Source organism: Poecile atricapillus, chromosome 18, assembly GCF_030490865.1.
Source record: "Poecile atricapillus isolate bPoeAtr1 chromosome 18, bPoeAtr1.hap1, whole genome shotgun sequence".
In the NCBI taxonomy this organism is placed as follows: Eukaryota; Metazoa; Chordata; class Aves; order Passeriformes; family Paridae; genus Poecile; species Poecile atricapillus.
Genome location: NC_081266.1, coordinates 10,496,345 through 10,513,092, shown reverse-complemented (window position 1 = coordinate 10,513,092; position 16,748 = coordinate 10,496,345). Strand labels below are relative to the sequence as shown.

At 39.5% G+C, this 16,748-nt stretch overlaps 1 protein-coding gene across 1 annotated transcript in view; it reads left to right on the top strand.

Annotated features, from left to right (window-relative positions):
* The window catches only part of LOC131586103 (1-phosphatidylinositol 4,5-bisphosphate phosphodiesterase zeta-1-like), a 55,473-nt gene extending 47,310 nt beyond the window's left edge, over positions 1-8,163 (top strand). The window contains exons 12-14 of the mRNA XM_058852843.1: positions 1,052-1,184; positions 2,728-2,877; positions 6,307-8,163. Coding sequence (XP_058708826.1) covers positions 1,052-1,184; positions 2,728-2,877; positions 6,307-6,392 — 369 coding nt within the window. The 3' untranslated portion in view covers positions 6,393-8,163. The remainder of the gene's footprint in view (positions 1-1,051; positions 1,185-2,727; positions 2,878-6,306) is intronic.
* The last annotated feature ends 8,585 nt before the right edge of the window (positions 8,164-16,748 follow it).

The following is a 16,748-nucleotide window of genomic DNA, read 5'->3' as shown; positions in this document are numbered from 1 at the left end:
TTCAGGCTAGAACTTCTCTTGGGGCAAGGTGCTACAAGCACTGGAAAATATCAAAGCAAAGTGTGGGATTTGTGGGTTTTGATTTTTGGGGTGGTTGACAGGGGAATAAGAATCTCTTATGATGCTTAGGCCTGAGACCAGGATTGGGAGTCATATCTTTCACCTGGACTTTCAGGCTTGTATATCTCTCTCAATACATGTTATATACTAATTCCTAAAAGGCTGATTACTGCACAGATGTTGACTCTTTCCTAGCTACCCTGAAATATAGATAAAAAGCAGACAAAGTTGTGACTTTCATAAATCCTGTCTTAGTCTGGGTGCCAGATTACAGGGCAGTCTGAGACAAAATTTCCTGTTTTTGGAAATTTTGGTCAAAACACATCAGGAAGCTCACTGAATGAAGAGTTTTTGTCTAATACTAAGGAACACTGTGCAAGAGATGAGGCACAGGTGAGGCAGTCTGCTACATACCCTGTAGCACAATGCTGATGTCACGGTGGGTCTTGATGCTGATCCACTCCACACAGATTGGAATTCATGAGCTCGATAGCAGAAAATGTAAAAATCACTGTAGGCTGATTCCAATAGGATTATTTTGTACAGTAGCAATATATAATTTTTATGTATAGCTATTGAATAAAAAAACCTGAAAATTATTGTTTAAAATATTATTTCAGTTATTTATTTATCTCTATATTTATTTATTTATAAAGAGGGTGGTGAAACACTGGCACAGGCAGCCCAGAGAGGTTATGTGTATCCCATCCCTCTAACCATTCAAGGTCAGTTTGGACTGGGCACAGACCAATCTGATCTAGTTAAAACATGCTCCTAAACCACAATATTTCTAAAAAAGTATATATATATATATAAGTAAATTAGATAGGAAGCACCATATTCTTGATTCCACTGTGTTTATTACACCAGTTTATGACTGGCATATACTTAAAGTAATTTCTTTTGAAAGCTATTTCTATTATGGTGACTATATGGCTGTGGTGAATTAGTTCATTCTTACAGTTATTTCAATATAACTTTAATTTTCCAGCTCATCAGTGGCCATCAGTTACCACGCAGCAGCACGTCAAGGAGCAACAAAGCTAACCCCATGGTACAGATAGAAATCCATGGTGTACCAGAGGATGAAGCAAGAAAGAACTCTAGTATTGTAAGAAGCAATGGTGAGCATCAGTCTGCTTCTCTAGGCTGTGAACAAAGCACAACAACATTTTATAAGGAAACACCAACTTTGCATCCCAAGGAGTTATAGAAAATGCAATTATTTCTCTCTAGACTAGGATTTCCTGGCACAAAATCTGTAGCAGAAGTTCATGCTGTGTGTGCCATTTTTCTAGACTGGTAGATTAAGGAAGCACAAACACACAGCTGGGAGCACTCCCCCTTTCTAAAGGAAGGTGGAATTGTTTTTTTTGCACACTGCTGTGGGCTCATCCTGGACAGCAGCTCAGCTCCAAAGAGCTGCTTGCTTGTTCTCCTCTAGTTGGATGGGAAGAGGGCTGGAAAGGTCAAAATGAGAAAACCCTCGGGTAGAGAAGAAGACAGTTTGATAGATAAAGCAAAAGCTGCCCACACAAGCAAAGCAAAATAAGGAATTCATTCACCACTTCCCATGGGCAGGCAGGTGTAGAGCCATTCCCAGGGAAACAAGGCTTCATTTTGGAGCTCTGAGGTTACTTGGGAAGACAGACACTGCAATTCTGAATGCCCTCTCTTCCTCCTTCCCCCCAGCTGTGAGCATGACACCATTTGTAAGGAACATCCCCTTGGCCAGCTGGGGTCAGCTGTACCACTTGTGCCTCCTCCCAACTTCCTGGGTACCCCCAGCCCCCTCACTGGGATGGGGAGGCTGCTCTGCAGTGAGAAAGACAGAAATCTCGACACTGTGGAAGCCCTGTTCAGCAATAGCTCAAACACTGGGGTGTAGTCAGTGCTGTTTGAGTCAAAAATCCAAAATGCAGCACCATAGGGGTTGACATGAAGAAAGTTAACCCTATCCCAGCCTTAACCACTTAACTTAATGACGAGGTTTTCTTAAGAAATTGCTGTAACTTCATCACTCGTCTCATTTAAAGTCTCTGGTAGGAGTAATCCCTTAATTGCTTGACAGGTGAAGTGTGTACTCTTTGTAGCTGTCTGTGAGCACTCCCTTATCTTTATAATACAGATCTTCTTGATGTCTCAGACTACAAGCTTTCTGTGATCTCATTTTGTCTGTGCCTCTGTCTTCTATGCTTCCTTTTTCTTTTTTATAGATAGCTGCTGTTTTAAATCAGCCCCTGAATTTCTTTTCCCTGTATGAACATTGCTAAAGACCAGGCAAACCCCTCCTGTTCCACATTCTCTTTTTGTATTTCTAGTCAAGTGAACGTTTTACTACCTGAATTTATTCATTTCCAACACTGTGAAAGGAGAAACTTTGACAAAAGCATGAAACTGGTATGGCTATAGGAAAATTTAAGCTGAGCAGAAGTTCTTAACCTGACTATCCTTGTCTCATTTTTCTCTCTTTTAAGGGATGACACCAACTATCTTAGGCTTTTGCCCCACTACAGTCAGTGGGAGTTTAGTTATTTGTTTAAATGGGCACAGATACCTAGGGTAAAAGAAACTCTTTACCAGTTCAGACTAGTGATAGCAGCTTAGTTATAGAGTAGAAAAAAAAGAAATCATATTTTAATCCTGTTTCTTTTCTCCTTTAATTAGCTTTGAGCCCTAAATGGAATGAAACATTCTCTTTTAACATCCAAGTTCCAGAACTGGCAATGATACGCTTCTGCGTGCAGAATGAGATTTCTGTGTGTAACAACGAATTCCTTGGCCAGTACACTTTACCTGTGATGAGCCTGAATACAGGTAATATTTTTATGTCAACCACTTATAACAGCTCAAAAAAATCTGCAACATTCCAGGCTTTTTTTGTTACTGTAGCATTGAGAGACTTCAGCACCACCTTTATTTTCTAGAACACGATTTTGTAACAAAATGAATAAATGGCACTCTCTATGTTTGAAATAAACATATTCTCTGAATGCAAATCCGTGATGTTGAAATCAGAACAATATTAATGGCAGGTGATTATTCCCACTGCAGTGTTCCATTCTAGATGGAAACTGCTCAGGTGGTATTTTAATTCATTGCAAGAAGTGAGACTAGTCAGAGCTGCTATGAAGACAGTGGTTTTGTGCACTTAGATAAGTTCAAAACCCAATACCAAATTAAAACAAAATCAACCACCAAAACCCCCTCAGGTAACCTATCTGCAACTTTTCAGAGTGGAGAACAATGGTTAAAAATAGGGCAAAATATTCATGGTATTTTTCTTGCTGGAGTTTCTTTTGTTAAGCCAGTAGAGTTCCTGGAACTTTTGTAATGAAAAGGCTGCTCATAAAGAGCAGACACAGAAGCCAATAGGCCAAGGAGAAAGGCTTATGTAAAATGGCTGTTTACTACACTGGCTTTCCAAAGCCATTTCTGACAAAACAAACAGCTTTTATTAGTGAATAAAGACGGCAAGGCAAAACACTGGAGCTGGCAACAGGCACCACACCTTTTTTATTAAGCTTAACAGGATTTGAAATGGTGCATTTTTTTTCCCTCATGTTTGGAAGTCATAAAGCTGCTTGTGATTCTTAGTTGAGGCTGAGGAGTTATACAAGAAAAATGACATTACTCTTAGAGCTCAGTTGTTTTTCTACAACATGAATTTTTACACTGATAACCTTTTCGTTTCCTTTTATTTGTATACTTCAGGATAATGAAAGAACACTCAACCTAACAATTCACAATATCTGAGACAAATTCAAATATCAGGCACTGCTGCTTACAAGCACTTGCAAAATTATTGATTGAGGTTTTTTTAGATACAAATTTTCAGTGAGGCTTAATGTCTTTATAATTTTGGTTACAAATGAGGGATTCATATTTTGGAAAAGTAAGAGCAGTAGATTTCTGAGGAAACATTTTCAGTGCAATAATTAAAATTCTAGGGAGTGAGTCTAGGTACAAAAATTATAAATGATGCCAAACAAATTGCCCCAATCCCCACTTAACACAATATAAAAAAAGTAATTTGCTATCAGAATGCCCAGAGGCCATAAATAAAATGCTTCTAAGAGGTAAAGTGATAAATAATTTCAAAATTTATTACAATTTATTACATTCATTGCAATGCTTAACATTGAGATCTCTGAAAGCAGGTCTGGAACGATGGTTTTGCTTTAGGTACCCAAGTACTCTCTAAACAGTGAAATAGGAAAATAATGTTCTTGCAGAGGGAGTCACAACAAGCAGAAGACAAGGCAAGAACTGCCTAATATGCTGGAGAGTGAGCATGGATTTCAGTCTTAGTCTTCACCATTCCAATTGCTTAAATCTGTACTACAGGACTGTCCCCAGGTCCCTAGGATTCATATCCCTGAGGTTTCCCTGAGGGCAAGTTGCTTCCAAAAGCTGAGCAGTGCTTACATCTTTTATTTTCTTTGACAGCCAGAGGGGCAAGGTTGTGCCATTTCCTCCCTCCTCTGCATTTTCTTTTGAAAGGATTCAAATCTATATCCACACTGCCTTCCTTTCCCCAGCAGCAGACTCCAACTACCTGTAGACTCCACTGGGGAGGAATGCTCGCTGTCCAGCTGCAGCAGAATTTGATTTTCCATGTAGTGATTATGTAGCTATACTCAGAGGGGCTGAAATTGAGAAAAATTCTCTACCTGGGTGGTTAAAGGCAAATAGGAGGGGGGAGTCCTCTCTTACAGTCCCTGTGCCAATGAATCTGCCATGGTGAATACTAATACAGGACAGGAACTCAATTTTTAACTCTATTATCATGGGATCCAAGAGTAGTTAATTATTTAATGCAAATTGGGGCAATTTCAATAATAAAAAAGAAGTTTTACTTCTCTCAGGAAACTTTGTAGAATCTTCTGTAGGTAGGGGCTAGAACACAAGTCTTCAGAAATTAGTCTTAGTCTTTGAAGTGTATCTTCGGATAAGAAATCAACCAAGCCTTCCACATATTGTGTGCATGCCTTAAAAACTGATCTCAAATGTAAATTGCCTACAACCAGCTTTAATATTTGCTGCCTAGAATCTGAACCTTAAATACCAGAGGAACTTATGTGTAGTGTGACAGAACAAGGGGAAATGGCTCAAGCTGTGCCAGGGAAGGTTCAGTTGGACATCAGGGAGAATTTTGTCACTGGTAGGGTTGTCCATTATTAGAAAGAGCTGCTCAGACAGGAGGTGGAACCACCATCTCTGAAGGTGTTCAAGAAACAATTGGATGTGGCACTCAGTGCCATGCCCTGGTTCACAAGGAGGTGTTCAGTCAAAGGCTGGACTTGATGATCTTAGAGCTCTTTTCCAATCTAAACAATTCTATGATTCTGTATGAAAGAAGCAAGAAATTCCAAACCCAGGTAAATGTGGCTCCCAAAGACTCCACAGGCATCCACACACACCTAAAGAGGGATTTTGAAAACTGCAGTTCAGAACATGGATACTTCTACAAAACAGACTTACTTAAATAGCTGGAATTATTTACATATATACATAGAAAAAACACAGAATTTTTTTTAACCATAAGTGACATTGTCACTTGTTATTAAATAAGGGACATTTAGTCATATAAAGCAGTACAGGCCGGGATTTTTAAGAAAAAGTTGTTTTGTTTTCTAAGCAGGTAAGTGAATTATGTTTGAAATTGAGAACTATGGCTTTTCCAAATGCTTCAATAACCAGATGAACACGTAGCTTCATGATGGCATGACCTATCTCTGATAAAGTGAATTACTCATATGAAATTAACTTTTTAAGAAGTCATGGTAGAAAGTCTTACACTTCACTTTTTTCTGCCTCAGCTGCACAGTGCATGGCTGCTGCAGCACCGTTCTGTAGGTGCTATCACTGCTGATTCACAAGTTCTTTCATTTGCTCTCAAAACAATGTGTGCAGCACATAACCTGGGATGTTACAATGTAAGTTTGCCCATGTTTAAATATCACTGGGCTGAAAGTCTTCCATTTGAAAAAATATCACATCCTGCAAAACACTGGGCTTTTTCACTCTGACACCAAAGATACCAGAATTGAAATACTATATATATATAAATGAGAAAAACCAGCACAAATGATATTCAGTTCTAGTATAATTTCATTTTATTTTAAAGAGCTACTTACAGAATCATAAATTATGCCTTGTTTGCATTGGTGATCATAAAAACACTCCATCATAATATTTGTGCTTGTGGTTTATACGCTAATAAAGGTGTCATTATATTTACAGGTTACCGTAACATTCCATTGATATCCAAAGAAGGCATCAAGCTGGAACCTGCATCACTCTTTGTTCATATCTGGTATTATCACTGATGCTCCACAGAAGAAATCATTCTGGAGGATTGCCCCCTGCTCCAATAAAATAACATCTCTGGCTTCGCAACAGCCCCAGTGGCCTGATTCCCAGAGAGGCACATTCACAATGATTTTGTGAAGCCAGAGGGAATATTATGGAGGGGGTATCCCAAATAAGGGCTGCTGTCCTTGGCCCTACTGCTGTTTTTCTGTAGGAGAAGACTGGGTCTGAGAAAACCTAAGGAGCCTTGAGGTGCACAGGTCCATGGGACGTGATGAGAAACATCCACAGGTCCTGAGGAAACTGGCCTGAGCCGCGATCCCTCACTTGGGAAGTCAGGGCAGGTTGGGGAAGTTCCCACTGATGGAAAAAGTGGAAACATAGCCCACATCTGCTATCAAAATCAGCGTTGAGGGAGGTGATTTTACCCTCCTAGTCTGCTCTCAGGAGATCCCACTTGGGAAGTTGCATTTAGCTTTGGGGCCTCCAACACAAGAAAGAGGTTGATCTTTTGGAGAGAGTCTAGAGGAGGGTCATGAAAATGATCAGAGGTGTGGAGCACCTCTGCTGTGAGGAAAGGTTGAGAGAGTTGGAGCTGTTCAGCCTAGAGAAGAAAAGGCTCCAGGGAAACCTTATAGAACCTTCCAGTAGAAGGGTATGTAGCGATTGGAAAAGGGTGGATGGCTTTAAACTGAAAGATTAAACTGTAATTTACATTTAACTGTAAATTAAACTGTAAGTTTAACTGGGTATAAGGAAGAAATTATTTACTGTGAGGGTGGTGAGGCACTGGCACAGGTTTCCAGAGAAGTTGTGGACTCCTCATCCCTGGAAGAGTTCAAAACCAGTAGGATGGGGCTCTGAGCAACCTACAAAGTGTCTCTGGCCATGGCATGGGGTTGGAATGAGATGATCTTTAAAATCCCTTCCAACCCAAGCCATTCTGTGATTCAATTATTCTATGAATGTTTAGAAACAATTAATAAACACTGAATGCTTTTGAATATTTTAAAAATTGAGTTAATGTCAGTTGAAGCTAATTTCAAATTTATGATTAATTATTGAGTGAGAATAATAATCCAATACATATAAGAGATCATGCTAATTTTTTAGGATATAAGCATGTGAATTTGGCATTTTTATTTGTATTGAACAACATCTCTTACCATTGTAGCTTTTCAAGGGGACAGGAAAAATTATACATACAATGTTCCCTTTAAATTTGGAAAAAGTGGGCTCTGACTGAATTATTCCTCTTTAGTGCCCACTGTCATTTTCTTACCTGAAAAAATAGTTTTCAGAAAAAAATTAAAATCATAAAAAAATCATATGCTAGTATTGGTACCTTTCCTTAGCTTAGTCTTGAATGTTCTGCTGCTAAAGCAAGATAAAAAAATTCATGGAGAGTTTGTAAAGAACCATATTCCTCATAGGAGCAGGGAGCTCAGGATACATCTTACCGGGAACTCAGAAAGTTGGAAACACAGTATTCCGAGGAGAACTGGAGAGTTTTAGAAAAATCAAGGGTTGATTATGTGTGTGAAATCTAGGAGGACAACTACTTGCTTAACATCAGTGTAGATCTTACCCATAAGACACAATTTTCCCATCTTCCTTTCAGAACTGAAGCATTGTTGACCTTCCACAGGACTACAGTTACACAACTAATGGCAGATTTGTCACTCAAATATGATTTTTTTTTTAGAAAAGGATGTTTTATCAACAAGTTTCTTTAATATCAAATAATATTGCTTAAGTTTACAGACAGTTCTGATGATAGATTGTAATGCTCTTTTTCTTTATTGTTATTCTAATGCTCTTTCATTAAATGTTGCTCTAAGATGGAAAATCAGGGCATGTGGTAAACAAGTGTTAGAAAATGTCACAGGAAATAACACTGTTAGAAAATTGCATTATAGTTTTAATAAGGAAACTGAGACAGTAGACTAAGAGGAATCTAAAATCAATATTGGAATGTAAGGTCAGGTGATTCCATAACTTTGTAAGCTGGTCTCAGTGTGTTTTCTGTGCTTGAATGACAAGGCACTTGATTTGTCTCCCATGAGACCCTATAGTACAAAAATGTTTGGTGTCCTGATCTTTGTAGTGATGATATTCTGTGTGCCAGCCAATATCCTTTGCATGTGGCGAATATTTTACAGTTTCTCACAGCTCTGAATAGATGAATAATATTAATATCCAAACAGAGTTCCCCTGACCTCCCCTTACTGAGGAGGAGCTTAGTACATCAGTTTGACTAGGGAAAGTATTTTTAGATAAAACCTGATCAAGTCCATTTGTTTGATGCTGAGAAAAACTCCAGCTTATTTTATTTCCTAACACTCCAAGTCCCACTTCAGGAGCTTTATACAACTTTCTATTCTGACGACTGCTGTGGGTGTCCTTTGGGAGAAGAAGGCAATTATCTTCACTTCTGGGATTATTACCCCTCTGTTGACCACTTTTCCACCTGGTAGGACAAATGTCAGATCTGCCCAGTATAAGGGAACTTAAAATTTACAGCAGATCAGACCACAAATCAACACATCTCCTGTGCCTTAAAACTGTGCCCCTGGCCCTGGAAAGGTTTATTTACATGGTCAGTGGGTGTGTGCAAGAGTCTGGCAGTAATGGACAGCTCATTGTGGCTGCCCATATGCCAAATGCTTAAAGAGGTGTTTAAGTGCTTCCTCAAATTAGAGAAAAACAGGGCCCATAATTAGCATCTGTGAACTTAAAGGAACCACTCATGTTCATTATTTAATATATAAATACTCTAAATCTATTCAATGCATGTGTTGACTTGAACCCCTTATGCAGCATAGGAGTGCAATGTGGGAAGACTGCTGAACAAATATCTGTGGCATCATGAGCTTAAATAAATCCCCCCTGAAAGCTCACACTCAATATAATCTCTTTATTCATGAACATCAGCTTCTCCCTCCTCTCTTCACACAAATGACCAGTTATATCTGCCTCTTGGATGTCAGAATAAAAAAACAATGATACATATTGTTGACAAATTAATGTCCTGGATTAAATGTGACATTGTATCAAAACTTCTAACATTCTTTAAAAAACCCAAAGTATTGATTGGATAAGATTTAATATGAAATTTGCTGGACATCTGCAGGGAAATGTATTGTCAGGGAACCATCCCATGGTCCTCTGGTGAACTCATCACATGCAATGATGATAAATTACATCATTACCAGCATTGTTTCAACACCATCAGTGGAATTAATGGGCAAAGAATGAGGCCCCACACACTGAGAATTTAGTATTTTTACTGTACTATTTAATATTAACAAAACCAAGCCCTTCATTGCTGTCATAAGAACTTCTGCATATTGCTACAAGTCCTTAGCATGTGATTCCTTAAACTCACGCTGTCAGGAATCTGTGGCAGGAACATGGTAGCACATTTAAGACAACAGCATTATGAAATGTTAGGATATGTGCTCAGCAGATGACTGCCTATTCTCAAGGGCAACTGAGACAAAATGTACCGTGGGAAATGGGATAAAGAAACATTAGTGAGTGGGCAAATAATTGAATCATCTCGGAGAGCATTTAAATTACACTGTTTCCCAGGGAGTACCACTTTTCTTCATTGAACTGGACACTGCTCAGTTGAATGTTAACAGCTCCCACAAATGTTCCTTTGCTTTTCACAACAAGCTTCAGTACACGGCCTTGGAGCTCTGGGACTCTGTCATATACCATCTGCAATAATATATAGTGAAATAGAAAAAAAAAATACAAGTTTGTTAACCTATTTGACAGGCAAAGCACTTCAAATAGGATGATGATTAATCCAACTTTGTGATAATTGCTTTAAACTTCCATCCAGAATAGTAAGCTATTAACCATGAGCCAAATTCACTTAACTTAGTGAATTTACCTCAGAAATACATTTGACCTTATCTAGTTTATATAAAGAGATTCTACCTTAGAATCACGAGCTTAAGCTCGTGAAATCTGATTACCATTTTAAAATAAATTTGAAACCTGTCTTGAACAATGCTTGAGAAAAAAAAAAATCAGTATTCATAATTTTCCCTGTGAAAACTGGGAAAGATTGGACCCAGTTGAGCAAATGGAAGTTACTAAATTTAGATATATCTGATACTCCAGATCTGCTGTTGATACTTCTCCAAATAAATGAGATGGTAGTTTAGCATGTCTTAAACAATTATTAATGTCTATAGATTTAAAATAGCTTTTAAATTACCTTAATATTGTGAGAACACACAGGGATAAAGTATGAAATTATAATGGTGTATTTTCTGAATTTTAAAAAAACCCCAAATAATCTGGAGCAATAGCCTAACAAGAATAAATTGCACTTAGAACAAATTCCCATGCTTCAGTCCCTGCATTAATCAAAAACTGTTGAGCAAACTGCATGTGGGCTGATAAAAATATGAAGGAAAATGCTCTCAGAGCGGGCCTGAAAGGTAAGTTTGCTTAAGAGAAGCTCATTTAATCTAAAATTTGTATGGCTGGAAATGTTTTTGCTATTTCACTTGCAGTGGAAAAATGCTTTAAATTTTAATCTCTCTATGCCATTTAAAAAGCAAACGTGACGACATTCTCTCACTTCAGGAGAATGGAAAACTGAAACTGCCTTAAAGTCATTTGCCTGCTTGGATTTTCCATGGAATCTGAATGCAGGCTGTTACCTATGGCACTGCTGAGGAAAAGGAGAGGCAGACTGAGCCCCTCTGGCTTGGACCTCTGTGGGCTGGACTGATAAACCCTCTCTGTATTTCCACTTGCAATTGCATTCATGGAATGGACAAGACATCAGGTGACCCTCACAGAAAGCACCAACAGGACACCAAGAAAGGTCTTACCAGGGGGTTAAAATTCCCTTTTCCATTTAGAAGCCTTTGGAAATAATAGCTTGGGATGCCTGTCATGAAATTTGCACCTGGTGCTTTTTGGTTTTCATGTTTACTGTGCCTAATTTGCCAGATTGCCCATGAATTACAGATTCCACAGCTTCTCTTTTCCTCACCAAAATAAAAGTGAGATGATGAAGAAAATCTGAAAAGCAAGGACAGGCACAGTAAGCAGAATATAATTTAGAGTAAGTCTGTGATCTGATGCTGAGGTGATGCTAATGCTATCAAAGAAAGCTGCCTTGTTTCTTTGCCAATGTATTAAAGGTACCAGCTGTTGCTTTAAATCACCAAAACCTACACATATCAGCTGTAAATGTTAAGAAACTGAACTGGGGTAATGAGCAACTTTCAATCTTTGGCCAAAAATAGGCTTTAATCTTTGAGCAATGACAGACTTTTGCAGTGCAGGGTAGGTGGTTTTCAAATTCTCCCAGTAAACTGTTTCTAAAATGGTATTGCAAATTCAGCTGGAGTAAGGATTATTATCAGGATGTAGGGACAGAAGAAAGGTCTGGAGAAAGCTGAATAAGGGTGTGGATAAAACAAATGACACGTTCCAGAATTTGGGAACAGTTAAATCCTGAAATGATTGTGCTGTGAGAATATTTGCCTGCCTTTTACACAGACAGATCCGATGGAGGTGAGTTATATGTGGCCATGCAGCAAATCAGTGGGACAGTTAGGGCTGGAATTCAACTATTGCTGGCTGCAAAAAGAGAAACACTGTTGACCTACAGGAGTCTAATGACATTTTAATCACAAATGAGGGACAGTTGCTTCTCCATAGGTAGCCATGGCACAGTTCCTAGATTTGGTAATTAATCCAAGGCAGTTTTGATGCATGGTGCTGGAGGGAGCAGCCGTGGCTCCTGGTGCAGTTCCCCTCCTCCCCTTTCATCAGACTGGCTGGGGCTGCTCTGCCTTCCTTTTCTCTTTACACTGCATTCCACTTTTCTGTGTTCCTTCTCCTCTTCTCTACCACCATTTCTTAATGCAATATAACATTAACTGCTATGAGTGCCACAAATTCCAAAATCCAAACACAGGCACAAGAGAAAAGAAGGATTTGTTTGCTAAAAGCAGCTCCACAACATTTGCTGTAACTCATTTTATTGTCAGCCCTCCTGGACTTTCACATCTTCACTCTCACACACGAGTAAAAATCAAACATAAAAAGCAGTTTTGCAAGGTTGATAATTTGCTGTAGGCAGTCATAAGCAATAGAAGTACAAAACTAGAATCAAAAATACCCAAGAGAAGCACATTTCAGATTTTTCTCAGTCTGGAACAAAGAAGGAAATTAATATACAGCTTCCTTCCAGCCATTTGGCTTTAATAAAAACTTATGAACTCATAAAAAAGGCTACTACATTTCTGTACACAGTGTTTTGGACAGCAACTAACTTAAGAGACAGCTGACTTATATTTTTAGTAGTTTTGCTTCCCTGGGGCGGCTTCTGCCTCAGTCTACCAGCCTTGGACAAAAAAATGCATCCAGAATGACATCACATATGGAGGAGCAGAGCTGCTAAAGCACAGGCATCGGGTTGGAAGGGGCCAAGTTCAGTGGAACCATATGTCCCCACTGTGATTAGCACTTCCCAGTGAAAAAGATTGAGCATCTGGGAAGAAGGCTCTCCGTTTTGATTAAGGACATTAAAGCTTTCACGGGATTTCTTTTAACAGCAGCGGAATACTCGTGAACCACAATTAAATCTCCTCCCAGTGACTAGTGACTAACTGCAGACGGGATTTTGGATTTCCTTGCATTCAAAGGTTTCTAAGAGCAATTTGAAAGATAATTGTCTTCCAGTGTTGCTGGCTGGCTCTTATCTGTTGTCCATTTTGGATACCTTACAATGAATGTAATGATATAATCATATTATGTTTGTTTGCTTTAAATATCTTTCAAATGTAAAGGAATTTCTTTAGACAGATTAATTAGATTTATTCCACTCTGATAGCGAAAAAAGAAGGAAAGAACAGAAAAAATAAAGCCTAGTTTCTTGTTATTCCACTGCAGTACTGTAGGGAGGGAAATTTGTCTCAGCTGTGAGCAGCAATACTACTCAGGGAGCCTTCTTACAGAACGCTGGAAGTCATCAGTGTAAGCAGGCAACTTTTGTAATTAACAGATGTGGGAAAAGAGAAATATTACAACTCCAGGACTGAGAAACGAAGAGATAAGCACTGAGACTCTGCTGACTAACCTAACCTTCATCATATCTTATCTATGGAACAGGGTGGAGTGGTAATATTTTCCACACCTTCTACTTTATAGCCTGCTGAAAGAGCATTTGTAAATTGCTTTGAGATCTTTAGGAGATTTGTTACATGTAATAATTATAATCTCCAATCCCACCTACTGTTTCAATCTCATCTGCCCTTACAAATGAACACAGTTTATACCACTTCCCATTCTGCCATAAATGCTTCTCCATACAAATGTTTCCTTTCACCCCAGAGGCATGAGCACTTCAGTGGTGTGTGAAAGAATCATATATAGCTGTGAACTAATGGCATTTTAACATGAAAAGAACCTGGCTATTCATTCTTGTGTTATCATTTAGGACAGTGACAGCCAATTTTCAAATGTTAATTTGAATAACAGCATCCATTCAATTAATACTTTTCATGCTATTGTGCATATCTTCATTCAGAACTGCTGGGTTATGGTGCAATGATGCTTGATCTCATTTGGCTAACGTGTAACTGTGGTTATGGGGTAAGACAGGGCACTGTGAAAAATCCAACTGTTTTCCTGAACAGAGAGACATAAAAGACGCTGTTTCACTTCTGAGAAAGATGCAAAGCAGACAGTCATCACCATTTGTGGTTCTCCTTATGGTACATTCCTTCTTCTTGGTCACCCTCATTGCAACGGCTCTAAAAATGTTGTATTGTTGTTTTGTTTCAAGAGAGGGCAAAGCAAATAGAACAAATTGCACCTGTGTGGGTTGTAGGTGACCTGCTGGGAAGGAGCTCTGCAGAGAAGGACCTGGGGGTTCTGGTGGACAATATGAGCCTGCAGTGTGCCCTCATGGCCAAAAAGGGATCCTGGGGTGCATCAAGAAAAGCATTGACAGGAGGTTGAGGGAGGTGACCCTGCCTTTTTACTCAGCCCTAGTGAGGCACATCTGGAGTGCTGTGTTCAGTTCCAAGCTCAGCAGATGAAGAAAAGCAGGGAACCACTGGAGTGAGTCCAGTGAAGGGCTATGGAGATGGTGAGGGGACTGGGGCATGTCTCTCAAGAGAAAACTCTGAGTGAGCTGGGCTCACCCTGGAAAAGAGACAGCTGAGAGGGGACCTCATCCATGTCTGTCAGCATCTGCAGGAAGAGGTCAGGGAATGTACCAGGATCTGCTCCGTGAGGCCCAAAAATGGGACAAGAGGCAACAGGAGGAACAGATACCCAGGAAGCTCCACCTGAATGGGAGGAAGAACTTCCTTGTGCAGTGATTGAGCACTGGAGCAGATTGCCCAGAGAGGCTGTGGAGAATCCCTCACCGGTGATATCCCAGAACCATCTGGACACAATCCTGTGCCATGTGCTCTGGGATGGCCCTGCTGGAGCTGGGAGGTGGCACCAGATGACCACTGTGGGCCCTTCCAGCCTGACCCCTTCCATGATTCCATGAAACAAGAAGGGGTGGAGGAAAGTGAACAGTACTCACAAGTTCATTGTAAGTAGGGTCAGAGCCTCTTGGAGCTGTTCTTGTTTTCCTTCGACTGACCTCATAAGGATCTGGCAGAAGATAAAATTCAGCGTGTGCACTTGGGGCAGAGCCATCTGGGAGGTGCTGGAAAACAAGAAGGTCATAAATATGAGTGTCCATGTTCTAGCAAAGAAAACAAATAAAAAGTACCAAATGAAATCTGTGTTTTTAGCAGACATAAAAACATGTTGCATTTTCAGTATTCTCTGGGCTAAACTGGAGTGCCAGTGGAATAACAAGCATTAGTAGAATTCAGCTTAAAATGGAATCAGGAAAATAAAAATTAAATAACACAGAGACAAGGTAAAATTATCTGTCTTTAATATTTTCATTCTGATGGAAAAAATCCTTAAGGCTCAATCTACTCTAACTCATCTTAATCTGATACAAAGTCTGGCCTTTCCACTTTCCAGAGCAAGGCATAGGAACTGGATTTTAGATGGTAAGCTCCTACTGATTTTAACCCCCAAGTATCTGTGCTGATATTGGGGAGACCGATGGTTTCTAAGGGTGTTTTGTAAAACATATTGCTATAGAAGAGCCAGGAGCATTTCCTGCAGCAATATGGGCAGAACAGGATTCTTACAGCAGCCTTTCTGATCTCGCCCATCACACAGCTGCAATCTCTAATTTTCCAGTTCAGGTTACTGAATGATATTCCAGATATTCCATCTTATACGGCAGCAACTCGAGATCAGAGACAATCTATTAACCAGGCTCAGTCATCAACACCAGCCAGTGCTGGTGGGTGGAGAATTTTCTGATAACTTCTGAGGAGCTGTAAAGTCATTCCTAAAGCAGATTACAATTACTCAGGAAACACATTCTATTACTTGAGGCTTCAAAAGAACACACAAGAAACATAAAAATTAAAAACTACGGAGCAAGCACGTGCCATTTAATGCTTGGCTTATAATTAAATACAAACCCTTGTGTTGGTTACACAGTATACAGTCAGAAAGCACAAAATGGAGTGTATCAAAATATCAATAATTTTGATCATATAATCAGCATTTTAGACAGGAAGTTTGCCTGTCAGCACCCAAGCAATGCAGTGACATGATGCAAATGAGAATACAGGCAAAAAGAAGAGAACTTAAAACATTTGGAGCCAATGAACCCAAAGGATTATACAGGCACTTGCATTTCTATCTCCTGTTGTAGTTTTACACCTGGCTCAGGATGAAGAAATTTCTCAGATTTTGATTATTCACAGTATGTGTCTGGAAATGTGGGGCTTTCTACAGCATTACCAACATCATATCCCTGGGATAGAAGAAACTCCTGTCTCCTAGCAATAAATAATTTCTCTGTTGGGAAGGAAAACAGTGCTTGTGTGTGTGAACAACCAGTTCTTGCACAACAAACCTCTGGTTTTTGTTATCTGAAGTGATCCTTCAAGGCAAATGATGTGGTCTACTGCAAAGCTGATTCTTGCTACCATTAACATCATACAGCATCAAAGGATGCCCCACTCTGTCGTTCTAATTAGGAACGGCGGAAAGAACGACACGGACTCTCAAAGGAGTCAGAACAGGAGAGAATCTCTAGTTTATTGTTACAGCCATGTTATATAGACTAGTTCGTGAAGAGTACAGAAAGGAAACTCTTATTGGTTAGTAAAGTACTACATTACCATCATTGGTCAGTGGGGTTTACCACCCCCTGACCTTCTCCTGCAAGGAAAACACGGGAATCAGAAAACAGCACCTGCAGGCTGTTTTGTGTCTTTGAGGATTGTTTTGAA